Source organism: Hemibagrus wyckioides, linkage group LG01 (assembly GCF_019097595.1).
Source record: "Hemibagrus wyckioides isolate EC202008001 linkage group LG01, SWU_Hwy_1.0, whole genome shotgun sequence".
NCBI classification, from domain to species: Eukaryota; Metazoa; Chordata; class Actinopteri; order Siluriformes; family Bagridae; genus Hemibagrus; species Hemibagrus wyckioides.
In genome coordinates this window covers 23109919-23133871 of record NC_080710.1, presented here as the reverse complement: position 1 = coordinate 23133871, position 23953 = coordinate 23109919, and the positions used below count along the sequence as shown (strand labels likewise).

Genomic DNA, 23953 nt, shown 5'->3' with positions numbered 1-23953 from the left:
CACGCCTTGGGTGTGCAAGTGCTTGCGCGTGCGTGGAGCACATCACGCGGCGGACACACAGATATGCGCATGCGTGGTGCAACTCGGCGAAGTTACGGGTAGTGACAGGGCTCAGTGTGATCCCAGCGCCGCGCTCTGTTCCGTCCTGCTGCATAGTTTAGCTTTAGCTTAGCTTCCCCCCTCCAGTTGTTGTCGCCTCTTCGGCACAGACCACTTTTAAATGTAGGACCAGGACAAGATGGCGGGTATGTTAGAAGTACCACTTGAGTTACAGCACAAAACTAAAAGCGTGGCGCTTTAAAAAAAAAAAAACAACCCTGTTTTTTTTAGCATTTGCCTTTGATCACGTTAACGTTAGCTGGCTATGTTCTCTGTTCATATATATTTGAAAGAATACACATGCTAGCTTGGCTAATCTGAGCTAGCTTAGCCAAGTTTAGGTGTAGCTCGGTGATGATAGTCACGACTAAACTCGCTTTCATGTGTTTGTCACAGATATTTCGCTGCTTCAAGAAGATTCTCAAGAGGAGCTAGACGGATGTAAGTGTGGATTTAAATGTGAAATGCTGTGCTTTTTATGTTTTTAGCTTTGGTGCATACTGTCATTCGGCAGTATCGAAGCTGTTACCCGAAGCTAAGCTGGCTAATTAACTGTGCTAGTTAGCTTAGCAGCTAACACCGGGCAAACTTTGCTCCTCATTGAGCTCTGCAGTAACGTTTGGTGCTCGGCGGCATTGGATTTTACCCCTGTATTTCAGCTCATACAGCCGAAGTATAGCTTTGAAACTGAATAGTCTGATAAAGATGTTCTGTTACAAACCATCAAGGAATTTCAGTTTGGGCGAAACGGAAATAGTTGACTCGTTTCTCGACTTCCACTTTGTATAGCAGTGTGGATGGTTTAAGTCCTGTAGGTTTAGTGTGTGATCATGTCAGCGCATTTGGACTTGTTCGATCAATATTGTTTACTGGTTTTTGTTCATCGATCAGGCATAACATTATGAGCACTGATAGGTGAAGTGAATAAGACTGATTCGATAAGACCGATCTCCTCATCACGGCACCTGTTAGTGGGTGGGATATATTAGGCAGCAAGTGAACATTTTGTCCTCAAAGTTGATGTGTTAGAAGCAGGAAAAATACGAGAGTGTAAGGATTTGAGCGAGTTTGACAAGGGCCAAATTGTGATGGCTAGACCACTGGATCAGAGCATCTCCAAAACTGCTGCTCTTGTTCGGTGTTCCCGGTCTGCTGTGGTCAGTATCTATCAAAATTGGTCCAAGGAAGAAACAGTGGTGAACTGGCGAGCGGGTCATGGACGGCCAAGGCTCATTGATGCACGTTGGGAGCAAAGGCTGGCCCGTGTGATCCGATCCAACAGACGAGCTACTGTTACTCAAGTTGCTGAAGAAGTTAATGCTGGTTCTGATAGAAAGGTGTCAGAATACACAGTGCATCACAGGTCAGGGCTGTTCTGGGAGCAAAAGGTGGACAAACACAATATTATCATAATGTTATGCCTGATCGGTGTATTTAGCTGTTCATTGCTTTGAAGCCGGGTTCCTCAGTTCCACTCCTGGAGATCTAGAGTGATCTTGATTTATTTAATTTTTTTGCTTCAATACACTTGCTAAGTCTGGTTATTTTATTGGTGAGATCAATCAGATGTCTCTCAGTTGGGAAACTGTTCTTAAATTAGGCCTTTCCAGAACCAAAACTGAAAAATCCATCATCACAGATTATTAGATAACTCAGTTTAGCTGTCAGTGAATAATATCTAGTCAGATCTACATATCTGAGAGAAACACCTCATTGTGGAGGTATGCTCGACATGTCTGCTATATCAGATCTTTTGAACTAACTAATTATCTAACCAACCACGTGCTACTGGTGAGTAGAGTATTCAGTTTGGAGTATGTGGAAGGAAAGGTTAAAGAAATTTTGCCTCCGTTGAAATGAGAACTGCAGCTTGTGATACTTTGCAAAATAGATCAGCAACTAGAGTTCAGTTAAAAAAAAGATGTACATGGAGCTCTGTCTCATGTCTTCATGACTTCATTGCTTGTTGGGGTTGTGCCTCTTATCTAGGCAGTCTGACTCTGCTGTCTCATTTATACCACCCCCCAAAAACTAAAACCAATCAAGCAACATGTCTTGTCCTTCATTTTTTTTTTTTGCTGAAACCGTTGGTGTGCATTCTGATTGCTTTCTTTAATATGGGTAAAAGTCGTCATTACTGCCCGAATTTGTGCTGGGTGGTGGGTTCTGCTTATAATATTTCCGATGTTTCTAATAGTTGGTGTGGATGACTACAGCTCAGAGTCTGACGTCATTATTATACCTTCAGCCTTGGATTTTGTATCGCAAGATGAGATGCTGACACCCCTGGGGAGGCTGGATAAATACGTCACAAGCGAAAACATATTTAACAGGTACTGAAATGTAGACTTTATTACATTTAGAATTGTCTTGGCCATCATTGTCGGTCTTTTGGTGTCTACATTAATGAGGGTCATTTATGTGACAAATTAGAGATGTCTAATATTTGAATGTCTTGCCTACCTAAGGGAATTTATTTGTCTTTGTGTTCGTTTTAACATCTTATATTCCAGAGATGCTTGCCGTAGCGCACACACCTCTCATTAGTATTTTATTCACAGACAGATGGTGGCTCGCAGTTTGCTGGATACGCTAAAAGCAGTTAGCGAGGATGAGAGGGATTGTATTGCAGTCCTCGAGAGAGTCAGCAGACTTGCGGAGGACTCTGGTAAACCACAGTTTGATCCCTTATCAAATTTTTGCTTTTCAGCATTTGAAATGAGCTCATCCGTTGTTTTTTTTCTTAAAACAATGCGCTCTTTCCTGGAAATGTTAATATTATATTTAGCATTTCTTGTGCCATTGCTGTGTCTCAGGTTCAGTGTTACAAAGAAATCTGCTCCCTTTAGCACCCGTTAATGTTTGATGAGTCTGGTGTGACTTTTAATGTTTGTGCCAGGCTGCTACCTTACAAAGCAAAATGTAAAGGCTTATCCTTTTTGTGGATTTGCACACCTGGCTAGCTTACTAATCCTTACCTTTTATGTGCCCTAGAAATGTCTAGTATGTCCTTGCTATGCAGTGCAGGGAAAGGTAATCAAGTTTCCTGGTGACCCTCTGTGTAATGAATGTCATGCTCATGGTTTTGTGAATATCCTTATTCAGCACATTTATGGCTTAAGGAAGATACAGTGAAAGATATTTTTTTTTTACTGCAAAGTTACCATTTGCCAAATAGTAAGATGCCTTACAGGCATTCACCTTATTCCGAATCCTTTAGCATTGTGCTTCTGAAACATGACACGCTTTATCACTGTGGTCACTTGATTATTGATCATGCTTAGTCCCAGTTGTTTTAATATAACAGGCTGTCCGTGTCTTTTTAGAGCCTACAGTTCGAGCTGAGCTTATGGAACAAATTCCTCATATCGCCATTTTCTGCCAAGAAAACAGACCATCCATTCCCTTCGCATTTTCAAAGTATTTGCTGCCCATTGTAGTGAGATATTTAGCTGACCAGAACAACCTGGTAAGTGTTTCTGTTTAAGTTCTTTCTCACACTGATTATTATAACTTTATCATTATACCCGTGCTTCACATTAGGAAGCCCATATCTGTGGGTCAGGAGGGTAATGTTTAAGTGATGTAACATTTTGCTAGTATACCACTGTGCATGGTATAAGCTTGAGTACTGTATTTCAACTTGGTATTATGAGTTTCTTTTTGCTTCAATCTCCTAACAGGTTAGGAAGACAAGCCAGGCAGCCCTTCTGATGCTTCTGGAGCAGGAGCTGATAGAGCGCGCAGACACTGAAAATCTTGTCTGTCCTGTCCTTGTTGATCTCACCGCCCCAGACAGCAATGATGACGTCAAGACTGAGGCTATGGCAGTGAGTTTTTGAACGGACAACTTTGACATTCTGACTCGATGAAGTGTGTTCAGCCTTTCCCTTTTAACACTAATGTTTAAAAACAGATCATTTGCAAAATGGCACCCATGGTGGGAAAGGATATTACAGAGCGCCTCTTCCTTCCACGCTTCTGTGAGATGTGCTGTGACTGCAGGATGTTCCATGTACGCAAGGTGGGCGTTTCTGATTGGTCCTTTCACAAATATGACTGCGGAGAAGAACAGTCTTGATTTGCTGTTTAAGATTTATGGATATTTAAGTGTATTGTGACTTTTACCTTTTCTTCACCTGATAGGTGTGTGCAGCAAATTTTGGAGATATCTGTACTGTTGTTGGGGGAGAAACAACAGAAGAGTTACTGGTATGGATGTCTTATTTGTTCTTGAGGTTTTAAAATGATTACATTTCTTATCTTTACACAATGCTGTATGTAAGTAAGGCTTACTTTTGTTCGAAAGGTGCAGCAGTGAAATACGAAAAGTCCACAACAGCACTTGTAATAACCAGTTGCTTTCTAAGTGTAGATTTAAATGTTCTGTGCCTGCATGTATTTCCCCAAAACATGCTGGTAGATTTATTGGCTACTGTAAATTGCTCCTTGGCATGAATGGGTATGCGAGTACAGTTTCCGGTGAAGGCTTGGAATCCCATTCAAGGTGTAAACCTGCCTTGTGCTCCGGGGCAGGGTCTGATTCCAGCGTCACCCTGACCAGCTATTTCTCACAGCTACACTTTTCTATTAAAGGGTGGTTTCTACTGCATGTGTTACAATATTATTACACTGTACTGAACACTGTTGGTCAACAAAAATGAAGCTTACTCTTGTTCAACTCTGTGTGACCATTGGCTTAATTATGAGGAAGCTTATGTTTCCTAGTTTGTACTTGCCTGTACAGGCCAAACCTGTATGCTCTGCCCAGCCCATATTGTCTGTTTTACCTGTCTGGGTGTTTACTGTTACTGTAATAACTTTTTTTCCCCTCAGTCCATTCTTTTTATTCAGTCCAATTAGGCATAGTATACTTGTAGTTTTGCTATTGTACACTATAAATATAAACAGGTGATTTTTTTTTTAGATTTTAATTAAAATGCCTACGTTATGATTAGTTTGGACAGGAAAAGATTTTCCTTTCCAAGACCAGCCTAATTGTTTTTCCTTTCTTTGCTACATTGTCTTCCTGTGCAGCTGCCACGGTTTTTCCAGCTCTGCTCGGATAATGTATGGGGAGTTCGAAAGGCCTGCGCAGAGTGCTTCATGACCGTGTCCTCGGCAACCTCTCAGGAAGTGCGCAGGACCAAACTCTCATCTCTTTTCATCAACCTCATAAGTGACCCCTCCCGCTGGGTGCGTGACTTCCCTCTTCCTTGGGCAACTACTCTGAGGATGTTTGTTTGTGCAGATAAATGGGATTTTTTTTTCTCCCCTGGAATCTTGGCCAGGATCATTCTTTACAGATGTGAAATGCTGGGTTATTTTATTCAAATTACATTTACTATAAACATTTGACATTGGATATAACGTTCAATGCTTTTTGGAACCTTTTTGAATTTTTTTTTTTTACAGGTTTCCTGCTTGTAGTAAGTAGCTAATTGCTGTATGTTGTATGTTCAACAGGTGCGCCAGGCAGCGTTCCAGTCTTTGGGCCAGTTCATCTCTACATTTGCCAGTCCCAGCACTAATGTGGGCCAGTACTTTAAAGAGGGCACAGAGGAGGCTGACTGGAGAGGGCAGCATTTGCAAAATCAGTAAGAATTTATTTTTATAATACAGTTTTGTAACTTGTCTTTACATTTCTATTCATGCTGACTTATTTGGCAGACACAGAGTAACTTCAAGAAATACAAACAGCTGAAGGGGCAACAATTCAGAGTATTTGCTAATCTGTATTGATTCGTTATCTGAAAGACTATAATGCTAGATTGTACAAGTAGTCACACCTTTTAACTGGAACTAAGTGCATGCAAAAAAAAAAAAAACTGAATGGAGGAAATGTATAAAGACTTGCACTATATGGCCAAAGGTTTTTAATAACATCCGCTCTGCTAGGAAGGCTTTCTACTATATTTGGAGCATGGCTGTGGGGATTTGTGCACATTCAGCCACAAGAGCATTAGTAAGGTCAGACACTGATTCTGCAGCGAGGAGACATGGGGGTTGTTCACTTGGTTTCAAGTCAGGGCTCTTTGCAGGCCGCTCAGGTTCTTCCATTCATTGGCAAAACAAGTTTTTATGAACATCATGATTTTGTGTACACCAATGCACCAATCTGGAGCATGCTTGGTCCTTTAGCATCAATGAAGGGAAATCATAATACAGCATACAAACACATCCTGTTCTCGTGTGTGCTAATAGCTTGTGGAAGGCCCAGTTTTGGTGTGATGGTCAGGTGTGGAAAGTCTGGTTTGTATTTTTAATATTTATTTTTAATACCACCATTCAGGGCTGGTGAGAGATCCACAAGCACAAACGCACCTGCAACAGGCGAAAGTGTTCAGAAGCTCCCATGTGAAAAAGAAACTGGCTCCCCACAACCTGACTGCATTTCCCAGAATCCTCCATGCACTCAGGTGGATTGTGAAGGCCAGCTATGCCAGGCAGAACGGGAAGGTGTGGATATAGCTGTGGAGGGTGGAGGGGAGCAGGCAGCCGAAGCATTACCTCTGGAGGAGTCCTTTTGCAATGTTGACGCAGATAGGCCCAGTCCAAAGTGCCTTTCTGAGCTAGGTGATCTAGAGCCAGATCAATCGGTCAGGGAACCCCTGTGCTCACCAGCCACAAGTCTCACAGCACAGGATAGCCCCTCAAACACCTCAGAAGGCCTTGTGACGGAAAATCCTACACACTCAAACCCAGACAGCACCTCCAGTTTAGAGGATTCCTCCAATGCACTACCAAGCCATGTGTCAGAGAAAGTGGAGATACCAGAGCAGGAGCTCTATAACTCATTCCACTACTGGAGGACACCCATCCCACAGATAGACCTCGACCTGGAGCTGTTGGAGGAGAAGTCCAACAGTGACGAGGAGGTTTCTTCTGCCAGTTCCTCCACCCAGGTTTCAACATCTGCTCTGGACAGGAAGCAGCTGGAGGAGCTCATTGAAAATCTGGAGCCCCATGTTGATGACCCTGATGTCAAAGGTGAGAAGGGCTGCCTTTCTGTGGGTTGGGTTTTTTAAAAATTTGATCTATTTCTTTTTTTGCTTTTGTGTACATTGAACTGTCTCGCAATAGTTTGATTTATTTAATTAATTAGCACGAAAACAAACATGTTCCAGAGCAGTGCTTCATAAACATACAGTGAATTTAGGGCAGCATTTATTTTGCTTTGCACTAGTGTTCTTTCCTTTGCATTTTAAAGGATTCTTCACACTGTTGTGCAACCCTGTGCACTTTTTAAAAATATTTTTGTACAGGCCATCATAGGAAAAAGATTAGGTTCAGGGGCTACACAACTGCCATATGATATACAATGAGCTGCTGTTCTAAAGTAGTGTATTGTAACTGAAATACAGAATATAATGACACCCCAGTATGAGCAGGGTTTTTTTTTGGTATATCCTAAATTTATAATTAACCCTGTGGTATATGTTCCAGTTTTGGAACAGGTATATCTGGTAAACATGATCCTGCAAACACCTTTTTGGTTATTTTCTTGTGTTTGATGGTTGGATTTGTACTATAGTCAGGCAGAAAATGTGTTTACAATGGCTTTCGAAAAGTAAAGAACGTTATATTCTCTCATTGTATTGAAAATAAAGTGATGTAGTATGATTGGTTTCCAAAAAATTTTTTTTGTTTTAAATTACATTCTAGGTTTATTTATCGGTGCAAAAGATGTTATTACTTATTTTCTGGTAGCCGCTCTCATTGCATTGAAGTTTTTTTTGGTGGCAATTTTCAGGATAAATTGAATTGATCACGATATGCTGCTATTACAGAATAAATGCACTATTTCGTTCATTGGTTAAGTAGTCTTTTATGTCTGTCTGGTTTGCTATGCAGACACAGTTTAAGGAAGGCCTTTAAATTTTCCATCCAGGGAAAACGCCTGGCCTACTTTGGCTCTGTTTTTATTTGCCAGTTACATGTTTAAGGGTTTAGAGTTGCTCTTAAAAGGAGAATTTTTTCCTTATGAATGACCTTGTGTCCTTATGTTTGTTGTTCTCTATATTATTATTATTATATCCATTCCTGAACGCTGTATTTGAGGTAATAAGATTTTTAAAAGGTACTTCAAGCACTGAAAGTAGATGCGGCCAAGCTTCTATTCTTGTGCTACTATTGAAAGGAAACGAGCTTAGGGAAATGGAACAAACAAAAGGATGTGTTAACAAAAGCATGATGAAACACCACTGTGCTTTAACTTTGAGTAATGTAAAGTAGGTTTCTTCATTGTAAACTCCTATGGTATTACAAGCTTGTTGGCTCGTGATGCACAGCATTGGCATTCCACAGTATTACTTTAAACTGTTAATACCTGTTGAATGGAAGATAACTACTAGCTTAAACAATGTCATGTTTGTGTGGGGTGAATACATGCTGATGAGTGTTTGTAGAGTTGGTCCTACTCTTCTGCTTTCTCCTGTATCAGTACAGCAAGTCTTGGCTATAGTTTAATTTGTCATTACAAATATTCAGTCTGTGACATGTATGTGATGAATCTGTAAAGAATATGCTATTACTGTAATATAACGTACTGTTTTTCTGATGTGTACTTTTCACCAGGGTATGATGGGATTTGTTCAATGCACTTTATGATTTTTTTAATATGTTTAGATTACCTCCAATTCTGAAGGCAAGACTTGTTGCTTTAAACAGGATTCCTGTGTGATTAGAGGTTGCTAGTGTCTAGAATGGTTCCACTCCGAGTCATTAATGATAGGGAAACACTCTAGTACTTCTCAAAAATATGTACTCTAGTAGTTCTTGCAAATGTTTAGACACTATTTTACTGGAAAATTGGTTTTATTTTCCTAAAGTACATTAATTTGGTATCACTTTGTGTGGACCATTTGAAATATGCTGACTCGAGCTAAAGCTGTATCTACTTGAATATTTTGTAAGAGAATGTAAAGAATGAATGTAAAGTAGTGAAGTTTGGAAATATATATATATATAAGTGTCTTATCACACTGTTGTGCAGATGTTTCTGTCAGGTAGATGAAAAGGTAGTTTTGCACAGTACAAGCATACCAGGTGTGTGTTGATAGTGGGTTTCTGTGCACTCACATAGCAGACTCGTGTTCAGGCCTGCGTTCACATTGTCAGCTTAACAAGCATGCATAACAGGCTGTGGCATTCTTTTGCTTGATTTTCAGTAATCAGCCTGTTCAGCCTCGTTGTACCATAGAAAAAGACTTTTTCTAGCTATTTGTCAAACATTTCATAAGCACAGTATTCATATGACTAGTTTTATGTATTATGTATTTCAGCAGATTATCTGAGCAATGAAATGAAGCACTCCTAACCTGTTGTGCATCATTTTGTTTGTATATAACAGCACAGGTGGATGTGTTGACTGCTGCTCTGAAAGCCACGTCGTTGGACACTCACGTTGAGGACGCGTTCCTGGAACCACGGCAAGCTCTTGATAACCCCTTCAGCTCTTGCCATGTCCCTCTCATTGACTCTTCTGACGTAGAGGTTCGCATACGTTTTTTAGTTGAAAATCAAATCTTAACATATTTAAACTATTCGGACTATTCATGTCATGTACTCCTGTAATAGTTACTGCTGATTGCCCGCAGTCATACGTCTCTAAACATGAAGTGCCTGTTTCAGAGTCGAGAATCCACCCTTCCCGTGAGTCATGGCGATGATTCAGAGTTGAGTGATAGTAGCAGTCCAGAAGAGGAGAAAAAATCCAAGCAACAGGTAAAACACATTTGCCCATTTTTTTTCTGTGGCATGCTGTGTTATCATTCTGATTGATTAGCATGTTTATAAATAATTAGGAACCATTGATATTGTTCCAACTTTTTTACTATCCTGAAGAGGGGGAAAAATGTCACATGCTCATTTAAACATGTTTTTTGGGGCTGTGTCTTTGTGCTATGCTGTAGGATGTAGTCCCTCAGGCGCTGTTGGATCAATACCTCTCTATGACTGATCCATCCCGGGCCCAGACAGTGGATATGGAGATTGCGAAACATTGTGCATACAGCCTGCCTGGTGTGGCACTCACGCTGGGTCGCCAGAACTGGCATTGCCTCAGAGACACCTTTGAGACCCTAGCTTCGGACATGCAGGTGCCGTAAGACTGCACCTCAGGACATAACACTTCTACAACACCTTTACTATTGACTTCTATTAACTGTTGCCTTCTGTCTTGCTTTTGCTGTCCCTTTTTTCACAGAGGTGGTTATCTATGCTTATTCCTGCTTCCCACACTAGTATTGGATACAAGTCTTATATTTGGAATTTTGAGTAAGAATAAAAAATAGAGGTGAACATCCAGCAGAAGAGATTTGGCCAAATACTGGTGGTGGATATACATCCATACATAGTGTTGTGCCTTACATAGCCTGATGATGCATAGTGTTGATTTAATCACTTTGCTGGTTTACTTTAGAGTAGTGTTTTTCAATAATGGAGTACCAACACATTTGGGTAAAGTACCCTAATGAGCCGGTACTCCAGGGTGTTGAAAAGTGCTACTCTACTTTTACTTATATTTTTAGTGCTCTAAAAATATTACTCCAATTCCTCATTCACTTTAACCTAGTTCAGTTTTGTTAAATAAGTTGAGTCACTTAAGGCGGGAGACTGGAAAACCCTATTATGTGCAGATAATCTGCTTCATGCTCTTGGCCACACCTGATTACTTTTATGTGACTAAAGAATGCTGCTTGCAAGATAGACAGCAGCTGTTTAGTCATTTTTAAGACATTTTTATACGTCTCGCAATTACCGCTCTTAAAGTTGCATCATGTATGTAAGTGATAAGTGAACTAAGTAATGCACTTCAGTCAGCTTCTTCAGACTTGTCTCATCTTATCCTCACTTCTGTTCACTTGCACCTGTTTGTCTCTTATTTATCAGTCTCTTTTTCTTTTGCCCCCTCATAGTGGAAGGTACGGCGGACACTGGCTTTCTCCATTCACGAATTGGCCCTGATTTTGGGTGATCAGCTGACTGCTGAAGATCTGGTGCCTATCTTCAATGGTTTTCTTAAGGACCTGGATGAAGTGCGCATAGGAGTCCTTCGACACCTCTATGATTTTCTCAAGGTTAGTCAGCTTTGTGTGATTCCTTTTTCTGTAGCTATCTCTGTAAATCATTCAGAGTTTCTACTTTAAATACGCTCTAGTTTACAGAGGTGAAAAAGAAACAAAACCCATTTTACTTGACCTTCTTCTTTTCTTTTCCTCTTTTAGTTGCTGCATCAGGATACAAGGAGGAAGTATCTCTACCAGTTGCAGGAGTTCCTGGTCACAGACAATAGTCGCAACTGGAGATTCAGATCAGAACTTGCAGAGTATGACCACATAATGTGATGTTTATTAGAACCTGTTACCTACCTGTCCTTAGCCATTTTAATATACATGTTTTTGTTTGTGTTTTGTCCAACAGGCAGTTGGTCCTGCTGTTGGAGCTGTATAGTGGGCAGGACGTATATGACTATCTAAGGCCACTGGCATTCTGCCTCTGTATAGACAGAGTCTCCTCTGTCCGGTGGACTTCCTACAGACTGGTATGCATAGCCTTATACACAAGCTGTTCCCTTTGTGTGGGCTCTTCTACTTTCTAGCTCCTCTGTTATGTAGACAATGTAGCATTCTACATTGATAGCTGTCTTCTCCTAACTTTATGGATGGTGTGAGGCTGTGGCTGTTGCTTGTTAATTAAGAGTACTTAAAGTATGTTTAATATAACGTGTTTTTGTTTGTTTCTCTGTTTAGGTCAGTGAGATTATCAGGAAACTTTCGACATGTCCGGCGCTGTTGGTTGATTTTCTTGGCGAATTAGTGGAAAAATTCTGTCACTCTCCGAAATGGTCTGGACGCCAAGCGTTTGCTTTTGTTTGTCAGGTAAGGACAAACATTCCCATATCCCCACAGCATTTCTAAATCGTAGGTCTTAGTGTTGAAGCCCCTGAATAGTTATTTCAGCCAGTGCAGTGTTTCTTTCTGTTAGTGATGCTGTTTTGGCAGTGCAACAGATGCAGCCATAGACTTCATCACAGTGCAAAGAGGCACAACCCAAAACCCAACCCTGAAGGGTTTTTTGTGATTAAATTTGAGTTAGTGTTTTCTATTTAGTTGTATATTGAATACACATTTTAAGATGCACATTGCTGTATGGGTACACTCTGAAAACCAACTGCTTAAAGCCAGAGCCCTGTTGCCATATGGTCAGCAGCCCTCTCGACTATGGCCAGTGTAGTAAAGGGAGTGTAGCATTTCCTGGCTGCCACCTGCTCACTGCACAGCACAGCATATTGAAGGACCTTAATGGAGGATATACTGAATCCAAGTGTGTACATTTTCTCATGGCTTCTCTCTCCCTTTCTGCGTGTATTTGTGTGGATGTTACCATTACTTTCAATCTCTTATTTTCTTTAATACACAATGCTGTCTTTCCCTAGCTGGCTATAGAGGAAGACTGTGTGTCATTGGACCAGTTCTCAGAGCACCTGCTGGCTCCTCTGCTGCAGCTGGCATCTGACCCCGTGCCCAACGTTCGTGTGCTGCTGGCCAAAACTCTGCGCCAGAGCCTGATGGAGCGAGGTCAGTGCCAGACTATCGACTTGCTTTTTAGGGGAGTGTATGTATGTAGACTGTGAATGTAAACGGACTGCTAAGAGCAGATATTCAGACGTATTTGTGTACATCTGGAATTAAGCATACGGAATAAAATCTTCTCTTGTTCTTACTTAAAATGAAAGTCCTAGGAGTAGATGTAATCTGACAAAGACCACTTGCTCGTAGGCCAAGAAATCTGTCACACTCGTATTTACACAGTTTGTGATGAAGGGAGGTTTTAATGTTTCTGTGTTGTCTTCTATAGAATATTTCCTACACTCAGCCAACTCGCATCAGGAGGCCCTGGAGCAGACACTAGTAGCTCTGCAGATGGACTTGGACAAGGATGTCAAATACTTTGCCAGCGTACACCCAGGAAGCACACGCATTAATGAGGACGCCATGAGCACCACTTCCTCCACCTACTGAGCACGCACATACACCACCCCTAGCTTGGATAATGGTTTTAGGGGCTTGGACTGGCCTCTACCATGGGCACAAGAACTAAGAAATATTTGCTTGGGGAGTCGCTTCAACCAACTGTCCTTCCCTTAGAGCAACTCACTACAACAAAGAGTTTTGGTGATTTATTATTTTAATTTTATTTCTTTTTTTTGCCACAGAAGCCTTATAAGTGTCTTCCTTACAACCAGAGAATACTTGAATATCTGGAGTCAAAACATCAACAAACTACAGTATCAAATATCATCATATCTCAGATCCAGGGAGTGTGTGATTGCTATTCTTTCACTCATCGTCTCCTTTGCGCTCTTATTGAGGGACCTTCGTCATTTTTCTCTTCAACATAGCAGGAACTCTCAGCTTCACACAACCACATTAGCAGGAAAGACTGTAGCGCCAAGTGTTTCCCTTATTTTATCTCATTTTCCAATTTGATACTGTACTGTGTGAGTGACTCATATGCTGCAGATATCTTCAAAATGGAGCGAGTATAACCGCCTCAGCCTTTCCACACACGTGGTCTGGGAGCCGTTGTTTGAAGCCGGACACGTTTTTTCTTCTCAAGGGCTTGAGCCGATATTGTTTTAAAGTCGATTTGAGCACATTGTTGTGCCTGAGGACATAGGCTTCCCCTGGGACACAGGGATTCATGTCCTTTTGGAAAAGGAACTATTGTATTTTTAAACCAAAATCACAGCGGTCCATTTTGCAGAGTATGTAGAAATCCAATATTGAATCAGTGTGGTTGTTGCACATCACTCTGGGGTATTTTAACATGAAAATAAAAGTGCTTCACTATGATCCATGCATCACATGTACTGTACATATCCTTATCAGTTGTTTTTTTTCCATTTTGAACAGTGATCATGAATAGAATTGTTATATGTTCTCCTAACCTATCCAAAATAAAAGTTCAGATGCAGTTGCAGTTAGTGCTTCCTTTTTTTTGTCGGTTTTATGTAGCATTTGGATTCGTGATCAAAAACTTGTTTAGTTTTTAGTAAATAAAATTGTATAGATCAATACCATTTGTTCATCTTAATGTGAACAATGAATGGTTGTCTTTACCAAACAACTACTAAAGCCCATTAATGCTAAAACCGGATAAACATGATTGCCAGGTAAACCTCTAGTGTACAAGAACAACAAACGTACGTCAGTGTGGCATGTGCACTGTAGAGGGCAGTAAGTTATCGGTCAGATTAACCCTTACCTCTGCATATATATATAAGTTATGTGTTAAAGTTCTTGTACTGTATTAACACATGTTCACCACTGTGTTCTTTCCCATTAGTAGTCTGAACACTGTTTTCCTAATAATTACTTTTTCTGTAAGTATACTTGATTGATTATGGAGTTCTGTAAAGTATCTCTTCACAGTAAACACGTTTAAACTCAGAGTGTTCATTACAGCCCAAACAATGACCCTTAACTCGCGGTGTAAAACAAGATTGTTAACTTCTGCTGACCTAATGGTGATTACCTGGTAAAGTCCTCATAAGCCCTTCTAATCCCACTGGCAAACACAGCTTCTGGACAATGCCATGTGAAGCTCATACCTGGTTCCAGTGCCAAGATGGAGTGGTCATGTGACTGCACTAGTTGCGTCTCAATCTCTTCCCAGGAGAGAAAGACTCCTTTGTACTGGTTTAAATGTGTTGCAGAGGGAGGAGCCTACAGCAACTCTATCACCCTCCACACAGGCCCAACTGTCTGCTGTCTGACCCAGAATTCATGATCAATCATACAAAGCTGATGTGAAAGTACTCATGTCCCCTCCTCTCCTCTCCTCAGGGGGCAGTTGGGGTAACTGATTAGTGCACCTGCATACTGAATGCATCCATACAAAGAAGAAAGGAAACCCTGGCATGAATGCAGGACTCAGATGAGCGATCAAAATGTACTGAAAACAATTAGATTAAAATACTACTTTTAATAGTGTGTAGATGTTTGTCTTTTTTTTATATATATATATATATATATATATATAAAATAGATATATAGATATATAGAAATTACAAGCAAAATACAATAACTCCACCTTAGGTTATAATTGCCACAAAGCAAACTGGAACTTGCATCCTTAAGCAAACTAAGTGTTGTGAGCTTTGCAACTGGATCCTGTGACATAACGTGTTAAGAAAACATGATTGTTGGTTTCTTGACTGAAATCTGTTGAGTATGCTTCAAATGTAGGTCTCTCCAGGAACACCATATTACTCCACATGGTTCTTATCTTTTAATGAGGATTACTGCAAAACAAAATCTGAAACATGCAGGCGTTTTAGGAAGAGCATCCTCGGTCAATTTGCATAAAGTACCCTGAAGTAACAGTATCAGAACAGCTCATTACAATAACAACTAAAACGAATCCTTCAGCTGTAGTCTTTACCAGGTTGCTGATCTAAGGACAAGTCTTCTGTTTGCTTCCTCATCATATCTGTGTGATAAGACATGGATGCTTTCCTTTGTGTATATATGGCTCCGGTCCCTTCGTCTGTGCTGAATAGGAATTTATGAATAAGAATATCTCAACAAACCTTCACTATAAAAACTTCACTGCATCTGCAGTACTTTTAACATGCTATGTGCTATTGTATGACTACCTGCAAATATTATATGGACTTTTCTGATTTTTTTTTGTAACCCCATAATGTACCTTGATATCCATCAGTTGGGTTTGAATAGTAAACATGATTAAAGTGACCATGCTACAGAAAGCATTAATGTGGCCTTTCAAATACAATTTGAAGAATGATTGCCTATGCAATGATTCATATAAAAAATACAATAGCCATATTTTTTTTTTTTCTAGAAACCTATGAAAGTGTAAAAGGTTAATACAAAGAGCAAAAAACACAAGGGCTTGTAATTTACATGATTGTCGGCTCTTATTTCCCAATTCCAGGTCAGCATCATCTGAGCCTATGGTCCTGTCATTGTGCCCTCTGGTGGCAGGAGTATGAGGCATCCACAACTCTCAAAGGCTAGTGGTTCAAAAGAGACAGTTCATGCACTTCACTGCTCTGCTGCCGTAGTCAATACACTCGGGCCCAATGCACTCGCAGCATGCGTTGTGAAACCAACGGTACTTCGAGCCTCCCATCGACTCACAGTACTGCTTACACTGACGAATCGAAACACAGTCGTCAAAGTACACTACTGTGCACATGTTTTCTAGAGGGATGGAGAGAGAGAGAGAGAAATTATGAGAAGAAAGAACTTTTACATGGGGCACAGTTCATGTTCCCAATCGATAATTTTTATATTTCAGTTTCAGGACAAATTTCCATAAAATGAGATCACACCGTATGATCCGTTTATTTGCACTAACCAGTGCGTGTTCAATCCTTAAATGAGAATTATTGTCTAAAGCCTCGGCTTAAGCTGTAATATCCTCCTGAACATGAACAAATCCTCTCTGCTTGTAGGCTGATTAAGTAATCAGACATCAAAGATGGGGTTAGAAGTTCACTGCAAAGAGATTTGCTTCACAATAGATTCAAATCAGGAGAGCAGCATGCTCCAGAGCTGATGGAGCATTTTAAATGTGAGGCCCTGAATCAAGATGACATTTCAAGCTAGGGGTAAATGTTGAATTTCCCGTCTACACAATGTGTAATACAATAGTTAGATATGCAAATACAATCTCAGGAAAGTCATGAATTCTGCATTTATAAAAACACCTAAGAAAAAGTATGACCGTTTCTTAAATATTAAATGCATACAAAAGTTTATAAAACAGTTACAGGTTAAGGAACCGTTCACCAACTCTGTGGCAAACTGCAAATACCCCTAACTGATGCTGCCCTGTTAAATATGCTTCACAATTCATGAACTTTAAGGATGTTGGCCTTCCGTTTGATCAGGGGGATATGGCTCATATTTAGGTCAGTTGTAAAGAAGGATGGAAATGAAGAAACTGGCAATACTGCCATCAATCCACTAATCAAGTTTTTCAAAATTATGATGAAAATTATTATTACAGATCTAGAAATACTCCTGCATTATAAACTACACCTTCAACAGAGATTTTTATCCAAAGTAAAAAATTCTTTTAGCTGTTTCAGTTATTCTATGTTTAAGTATTTAAAAAGTATGTGCTACTGGGATTTTAGAGAGTTACCATGCCTTACCTTGAGTGTTATCATAACTAGAATGAATGCTGTTGCCAGGCAACGAGACATTTTGATGCTGATCTTCCATGGTCTCCAAGAAGGAGACCAGGCTCTCATGGTAAGACAGCTCCTCTGCCACTGGAAAAGAGACCACCATCATGTTGATAGGGGCTTCACCCTCAGTGAGCGCTCTGAACAGAGAGGGAATAGGCCTATAGAGATCCTCCACAGTGCTTTTCGAGGTGGCTGGTGTGTCACTGTAGTTCCTAGGGTTGCACATGCCTGAGAGGGAGTGTGTTAAATGAAACACAGCTGTTATCAAAACACAGATCCTTTAACAGAAAAACAGAAGATTATTAACAGGATTCAGGAAATATTCAAGCTGTATATATCAGGTTACAGCGCTCTACAGGAAGGACGCAGCACATCATGCATCAATCAAAGAGAGAAGAATGTACTGGAGTTAAAGAAGCCCGAGTCCTCATATTGTTATTTATTTCAATTCCACAGTTACATGGACTAGAAGTTTACACTCACCCACACAGTCACAGCACTCCTCCCACAGCGTGCCCAGACACAGCATACACTCCTTACAGCATGAACAGTTCCCATCTGATGGCCTGCATTGGCACAGCTCCTGAAAAACAGAAATTATAGCTGCTGGAAGAACCTATTACAAGAACCTATCATCAAAAGAAAGAGTAATGCGGGTGGAAATAAAAAATAAAAAAAGTGTAATCTTGAGAAATAGATTAAATGCAATGGGCATAGGTGATGTATTCTTCCTAATAAAATGCATGTCTCTGATGGAGTAGGAGTATATTGTGGTTTTCTAAGACCTCGGGATACCAAAACAGCAGGAGAGGCAGAGAGCAGAGGTCACATTCCAGATGTGCAAAAATAAGCAGCCTAATCTCCACCACAGGCAATGCAGAACCTGACTCATAATGGCTATGTTCTTCAGAATATGGCAATACGGCTAGTTCATATCTAAAACTGTGTTTGTAGATTCCTGACCTGCAAAGACTTTAAAACTAAAGGAAGGAAATAGGGAACAGAAAATAGTAGCTCTGAGCTAGGTCATTTTACTCTGAAACAACTAATGGGGTCATACCATATTAAGTGACAAATGTCATAAGGAAAAAAAAAATTTAAACTGTAATATATATTGTAGGCTTATCTGTTCCCCTAGCCTACACTTAGGATACCATTCAGCCTGATCAACCATGGCCCTAAAACCACAAACACAAACTGAATATCAGTGATCATCAGGGGAAATCAACATTACTGCAGTAAATACACTGATAAGGCATAACATTATGAACACTGAGAGTTGAAGTAACCACCACTGATTAACTCATCATGGCACCTGTTAGCGGGTGGGATATATTAGGCAGCAAGTGAACATTTTGTCCTCAAAGTTGATGTGTTAGAAGCAGGAAAAATGGGCAAGCGTAAGGATTTGATCGAGTTTGACAAGGGTCAAATTGTGATGGTTAGACGACTGGATCAGAGCATCTCCAAAACTGCAGCTCTTGTGGGGTGTTCCCGGTCTGCAGTGGTCAGTATCTATCAAAAGTGGACGAAACAGTGGTGAACCAGTGACAGGGTCATGGGCGGCCAAGGCTCAGTGATGTACGTGGGGAGTGAAGGGTGGCCCGTGTGATCCGATCCAACGGACGAGCTACTGTTGCTCAGATTGCTGAAGACGTTAATGCTGGTTCTGATAGAAAAGTGTCAGGGTACAAAGTGCATTGCAATTTTTTGTGTTTTGGCAACAAAAGGGGCACCAACAATTTTAGGAAGGTGGTCATAATGTTATGCCTGATCAATGTATATGCAAGTTAGTAAGATTATAACATATGAGAGGGTAAACTAATACAAATCTAACAGTTAATATGACAAATACAGAATACATGACAGCAACATATGTAGCACAGTAAATTGTTAGATAAGAAAATGTGCAAAAATACAGGACATGCTGGTGTAGTACATCAGAGAACTGTCCAAAGATAAAGTAGCACAAAATGTTGCAAGATCATGTAAAATCATGTGTTTCAAAATGGTATAATATCAATTTCCGGAAGGCTCTCTAGAACATGTGTAGTTGTAGTTATAAAACTGCTGCACTTTTAACTCTTGCTTGTTGTGGTATTTACTTTTCTTTTTCACTGCAGTGTTGGTCTGCACACAGACACAATAAATGTGCTCACATTTGTTTTCTCGTCTTGTGACTCAGCTTTCCCATTGCACGTCTTTCCGTTTAAAACCTGTGATTCATTTTGTCCATAAGGGTTGAAGTTGGCTCTCTCTGCTCAGTGACTTACTGTTTTTTTTTTTTTATAGCAGCGTCTATTTTGTATAGTCGCTTTTTCTAGTTTAAGCAAATGTAAATCATTGTCATGGTGTAGGTATAGGGAACAAGCCCCACCACCACAAAACTGCCTCTGGCTATTGGAATAAACCCGTCCACTATACACAATAAGGCCAGTTTTGTGTTTGTGGACACCTGAGAATCACACTTATTTGATACTTCCCCAAAATGTGGCCACAGTTAAAAGCTCATAATTGTACAGGAGGTCTCTGTATGCTGTAGTGTTACAATTTCCCTTCACTGCAACTAAGAGGCCCAAACCTGTCCCAGCATGACAATGTCTCTGTGCCCAAAGAGTGGTCCAAGAAGAAATGGCTTGCATGAAAGAAATCAAGTGTCCTGCACAGAGCCCTGTTCTGAAGGTTTATTCAAGCCCAATAAATAAACCTTCGCACTCCACATCCCTGCCTAGCCTTACTAAATGCTCTTGTTGCAGTCACACTCTAAAAACTAGTGAAAAGACCTCCCAGAAGAATGGAGGCTATTTTAACAGCAATCGGGGACTAAAAAGCCACCTACACTATATTACCAAAACTGCTTCAACTCTTCCGGGAAGACTTTCCACAAGGTTTAGGAGTGTGTTTATGGGAATTTTTGAACATTCCTCTAGAAGCGCATTTGTGAGGTCAGGCACTGATGTTTGAAGAGAAGGTCTGGCTCACAGTCTCCTCTCTAATTCATCCCAAAGGTGTTCTACCAGGTTGAGGTCAGGTCAGGTCTGTGCAGGCCAGTCAAGTTCCTCCACACCAAACTCCATGTCTTTATGGACCTTGCTTTGTGCACTGGTGTACAGTCATGTTGGAACAGGAAGGAGTCATCCCCAAGCTGTTCCCACAAAGTTGGGAGCATGAAATTATCCGAAATGTCTTGGTATGCTGAAGCATTAAGAGTTCCTTTCAGTGGAACAAAGGGGCCGAGCCTAACTCCTGAATTCAACGATTTCAAGGGGTGTCCCAAAACTTTTATATAGTGTATATGTCTTATTGTATCTTAATTGTAGTCTTGCAGGTTATTTTAAACATTTTAAAAGGACCACCTTTAAAAACTTCAGCTCAAATGCTGAACAAGATGAGATAAGATAAAAGATAAGATAACATAGAACCTTATTAATCCAGGTGGAAAATCTTTTGTCAGAGACTGCTTCAGATAAGAAAAATAAATATAAATGAAAAATAAATGAAATAATCTATCTATCTATATACACAGATGTATTCATAGGTACAAAATGGATTCAAAAAATATAAATGAAATATAAAATATAAATGAAATGAAATATTTTATGTATATAAGATGTATTCAAAACGAAAACACATTTTTTTGAATGAAGGCAGGTATTTGTACTAAACAATAAATAAATTATTATTATAAAAAGCATCGTTACCTGTATTAGACACTTGCTGACGTCGCTGGCACACAAGGCTTTATTGCATGCAGTAGACAGGGAAAGTCCAGACCAAAACACAAGAAGAGCCGCAAACAGTGCAGTGTGTGTCCAGGTGGACTGCATCCCGTCTCGAGCAAATCTCATCCCACCTGCATCCTCACAGGAACCACAAGAAGGATACAGCCAGTTTCGTGAAGACACACAAAAATAAACAAGCAACTGAGGCGAAAAACCCCAAACCAAACCACCAGGGAACAATCCACAAACATGCAGGTACACACACGCACACACGCGCGCGCACAACGGGCTGCACTTTCCACACTTTCCTCGCGCGCCATTGTTGTGTTAAAATGGGCGGCAACATCAAAGCTGCGAGGCCAGGTAATTAAACAGCCAAAAGGACAAAACCTAAATGGCTTCCCATTGCATATGAAGTACACTACACTGGGTGTGGAAGCCATGATTACATAGTGCACATACAAAGGGAATTGAGCAGCCATTTGGGATTTAGCCCTAGTTTGGGTCGAGGAAGTTTTCACTCACACAAAACAAAACATAGTTTAGTTTTAACAGATAAATACATTTTAATCAATCGCCCGAACTTCTAAACCCCGACATGCAAGACTAATCTATTCTCACTAATTCACTCCTCGTGTTTGAGGAGGACTCAGATCACTACAGAGGCTAGATTCTGCTCATTTATGATATTGTTTGTCCAATGCAACAGTGTTTCCTTGCAAAATCGTTTTGTTTCCTCCCCTTGTGTAGATTAATGTAAACCCGACAATGAACACCAACAGCCTGCCATCATCTGTAGCCCATAAAAGAAGCAAAAAAGAAAGAAAAGAAAAAAAAAAAAGACACCCCCACCCCCCTTCTTCACTACAGCTTAAAACAATATACCAAAAACACAACCAGGGAGTGACTCAAACTTACCGTGTCACTATAAAAACTTGTTTAAGAGTCCGTGAAGTTACAACCCGTTATCTATCCCGGCGTTTATCTGAACTTTTTTACCCCCCCAGGATAATTAAGGCATGTTCCGTGGCGATAGCGTGCTTTTCCTCTCACACAAAGCTAGGCAGCAGCAGCAGCAGCAGACAGGCGCCTTAAAGAGACAGACACCTCTTAACATCTCACACACAGGTGAGCTCAGAGCCCAGCCCTCCTGCTCATACACACCTTAATGCAGGCCTCCACTGTATTGCTCTGTTATTCTAGAGTAAAATATTACATTTACAACTTCATTCATCCTTGTCCTTGTAAGCCCCTCTGGGGAATACTGTGAGAGAGGTAGGGATGCTACGTTGTCGCAATGCACACATACACTTTATTGTATGGATCCCCAGATTCAGTCCTGTACTTGAGTTGTCTCCATGTGTTTTCTCAATTATAATGTGTGTTTCCTTCAGGTTCTTTGGTTTCGCCAAAACACCGATTCTAAAGTGCCTTTATAACGTGAAAGTGTGTTGCCCTGAACTGGACTGGTGTTCCATCTTGGGTGTATTATCACTTAATGCCCACTGTTCTTGGGAGAAGGTCCACAGATCCACTGTGACCTTTACCAAGATAGATAAATGAACTCCAGTGTCCAGAAATACTCCGATGATTAGTCTGTGTCATCCCTCAATTCAGTACAATAAAAACATCAGTACAAAATAGTGTTTTGCCCATTGTGCTGACTCCTCTCTAACATTATAGTCCATACTCTTAAACCCTGCTGTGTTCGTACTAGCACGAGGATTATGTTTTTGAAAGAGGAACACAAAGCACTGCTGAAAATGCTAACGGGTAAAGGGAAAGAGGAGGAGGACATGAGTCAGGTCTAAGTGTTTAATTGTGTGGTGTAATCAAGTTACAATACAAGTTTAATGGCAATATGAGAAAAGTTTTGGTTTGTGAACCAGATAAAAATGAAATTCAAACCCAGTTCCATACCTAGAACCAGAGACAAACAAACGCTTTTAAAAAGTTGTAGCATTTGACTGCTCCTTTTGGCATAATATAGCATTCTAAGCTATCTAGCATTCCAAGGTAGCTTGGCAGTAAAATGTTAACTGACTAAATGATGGGCTAAAGGTAAGCATGAAATAGTGAGGCACTATTTTCAGTCTTAAATCTGAATAACTATCAATGACTTGTTCAACAAGTATGGTCTAATAAAAACTCACTATGGATTACATATACTACATTGCCAAATGTTTTGGGACACCCCTCCAAATCATTGAATTCAGGTGTTGTATTTCAGGGGTTGGGCTTGGCCTCTTAGTTCCAGTGAAAGGAACTCTTAATGCTTCAGCATACCAAGACATTTTGGACAATTTCATGCTCCCAACTTTGTGGGAACAGTTTGGGGATGACCCCTTCCTGTTCCAACATGACTGCGCACCAGTGCACAAAGCAAGGTCCATAAAGACATGGATGAGCGAGTTTGGTGTGGAGGAACTTGACTGGCCTGCACCTCAACCCGATAGAACACCTTTGGGATGAATTCCCAAAATGTTTGCACAAAGTTGGGAGCATGAAATTGTCCAAAATGTCTTGGTATTAAGAATTCCTTTCACTGGAACTAAGGGGCCAAACCCAACCCCTGAAGTCAATGATTTGGAGCAGTGTCCCAAAACATTTGGCAATATAGTGTACGTTATATTGTATCTTAACTGTAGTGTTGTAGGTTATTTTAAACATTTTAAAGGACCACATTCTGCTTGTGACATGTTGAATGGGCTTCTCTTACAAATGTTTAGACTCTATGTCCAACTGGAAAATTATTGTAGACATATTTTAGTTTTTAAAAGCTCTACCAACTCATGTGTGTTGAGTTTCTAAAGCAAATGAATAAGACTTCTGTAGAACAGTTTATGAACATAGCAGGTTTCAAATGCTTATACTCGTCATGGAGGAAATAGATGTTACAAAA

At 40.4% G+C, this 23953-nt stretch overlaps 2 protein-coding genes across 3 annotated transcripts; one reads left to right on the top strand and one right to left on the bottom strand.

Moving 5' to 3' along the window:
- Positions 1 to 76: 76 nt before the first annotated feature.
- On the top strand, positions 77 to 14085 carry ppp4r1 (protein phosphatase 4, regulatory subunit 1). 2 transcript variants are annotated; one of them, XM_058388681.1, is made up of 20 exons: positions 77 to 245; positions 496 to 540; positions 2348 to 2432; positions 2661 to 2767; positions 3426 to 3568; positions 3783 to 3929; positions 4016 to 4123; positions 4246 to 4311; positions 5137 to 5295; positions 5566 to 5696; positions 6392 to 7089; positions 9452 to 9594; positions 9733 to 9825; positions 10014 to 10199; positions 11019 to 11180; positions 11328 to 11428; positions 11524 to 11644; positions 11853 to 11981; positions 12539 to 12680; positions 12961 to 14085. In XM_058388681.1, exons 1-20 carry the CDS (start codon positions 239 to 241, stop codon positions 13122 to 13124), a joined length of 2937 nt encoding a protein of 978 aa, XP_058244664.1. In that variant the 5' UTR covers positions 77 to 238; the 3' UTR covers positions 13125 to 14085. The 2 variants fall into 2 exon arrangements, with proteins under 2 accessions (XP_058244664.1, XP_058244656.1); XM_058388673.1 differs by having other exon boundaries at positions 78 to 245; positions 2297 to 2432.
- Positions 14086 to 15131: 1046 nt separating this feature from the next.
- LOC131352532 (twisted gastrulation protein homolog 1-A-like) lies at positions 15132 to 22128 on the bottom strand. The gene is made up of 5 exons (XM_058388694.1): positions 21970 to 22128; positions 21031 to 21182; positions 17813 to 17912; positions 17294 to 17557; positions 15132 to 16334 (listed from the first exon to the last, which is right to left on the bottom strand). Exons 2-5 carry the CDS (start codon positions 21175 to 21177, stop codon positions 16153 to 16155), a joined length of 693 nt encoding a protein of 230 aa, XP_058244677.1. The 5' UTR covers positions 21178 to 21182; positions 21970 to 22128; the 3' UTR covers positions 15132 to 16152.
- Between the last annotated feature and the right edge of the window lie 1825 nt (positions 22129 to 23953).

Bases quoted from the DNA above. Each gene is read 5' to 3' on its own strand.
- ppp4r1 (XM_058388673.1), top strand. The intron at 4,124-4,245 runs GTGGGCGTTTCT...TTCACCTGATAG, and splicing joins GGATGTTCCATGTACGCAAG to GTGTGTGCAGCAAATTTTGG. The intron at 9,595-9,732 runs GTTCGCATACGT...TGCCTGTTTCAG, and splicing joins TTGACTCTTCTGACGTAGAG to AGTCGAGAATCCACCCTTCC.
- LOC131352532 (XM_058388694.1), bottom strand. From the start codon at position 21,177: ATGAGATTTGCTCGAGACGGGATGCAGTCCACCTGGACACACACTGCA. The intron at 17,913-21,030 runs GTAACGATGCTT...TCTGTTTTTCAG, and splicing joins TCAGCAAGTGTCTAATACAG to GAGCTGTGCCAATGCAGGCC. The intron at 17,558-17,812 runs GTGAGTGTAAAC...ACTCCCTCTCAG, and splicing joins GGAGTGCTGTGACTGTGTGG to GCATGTGCAACCCTAGGAAC.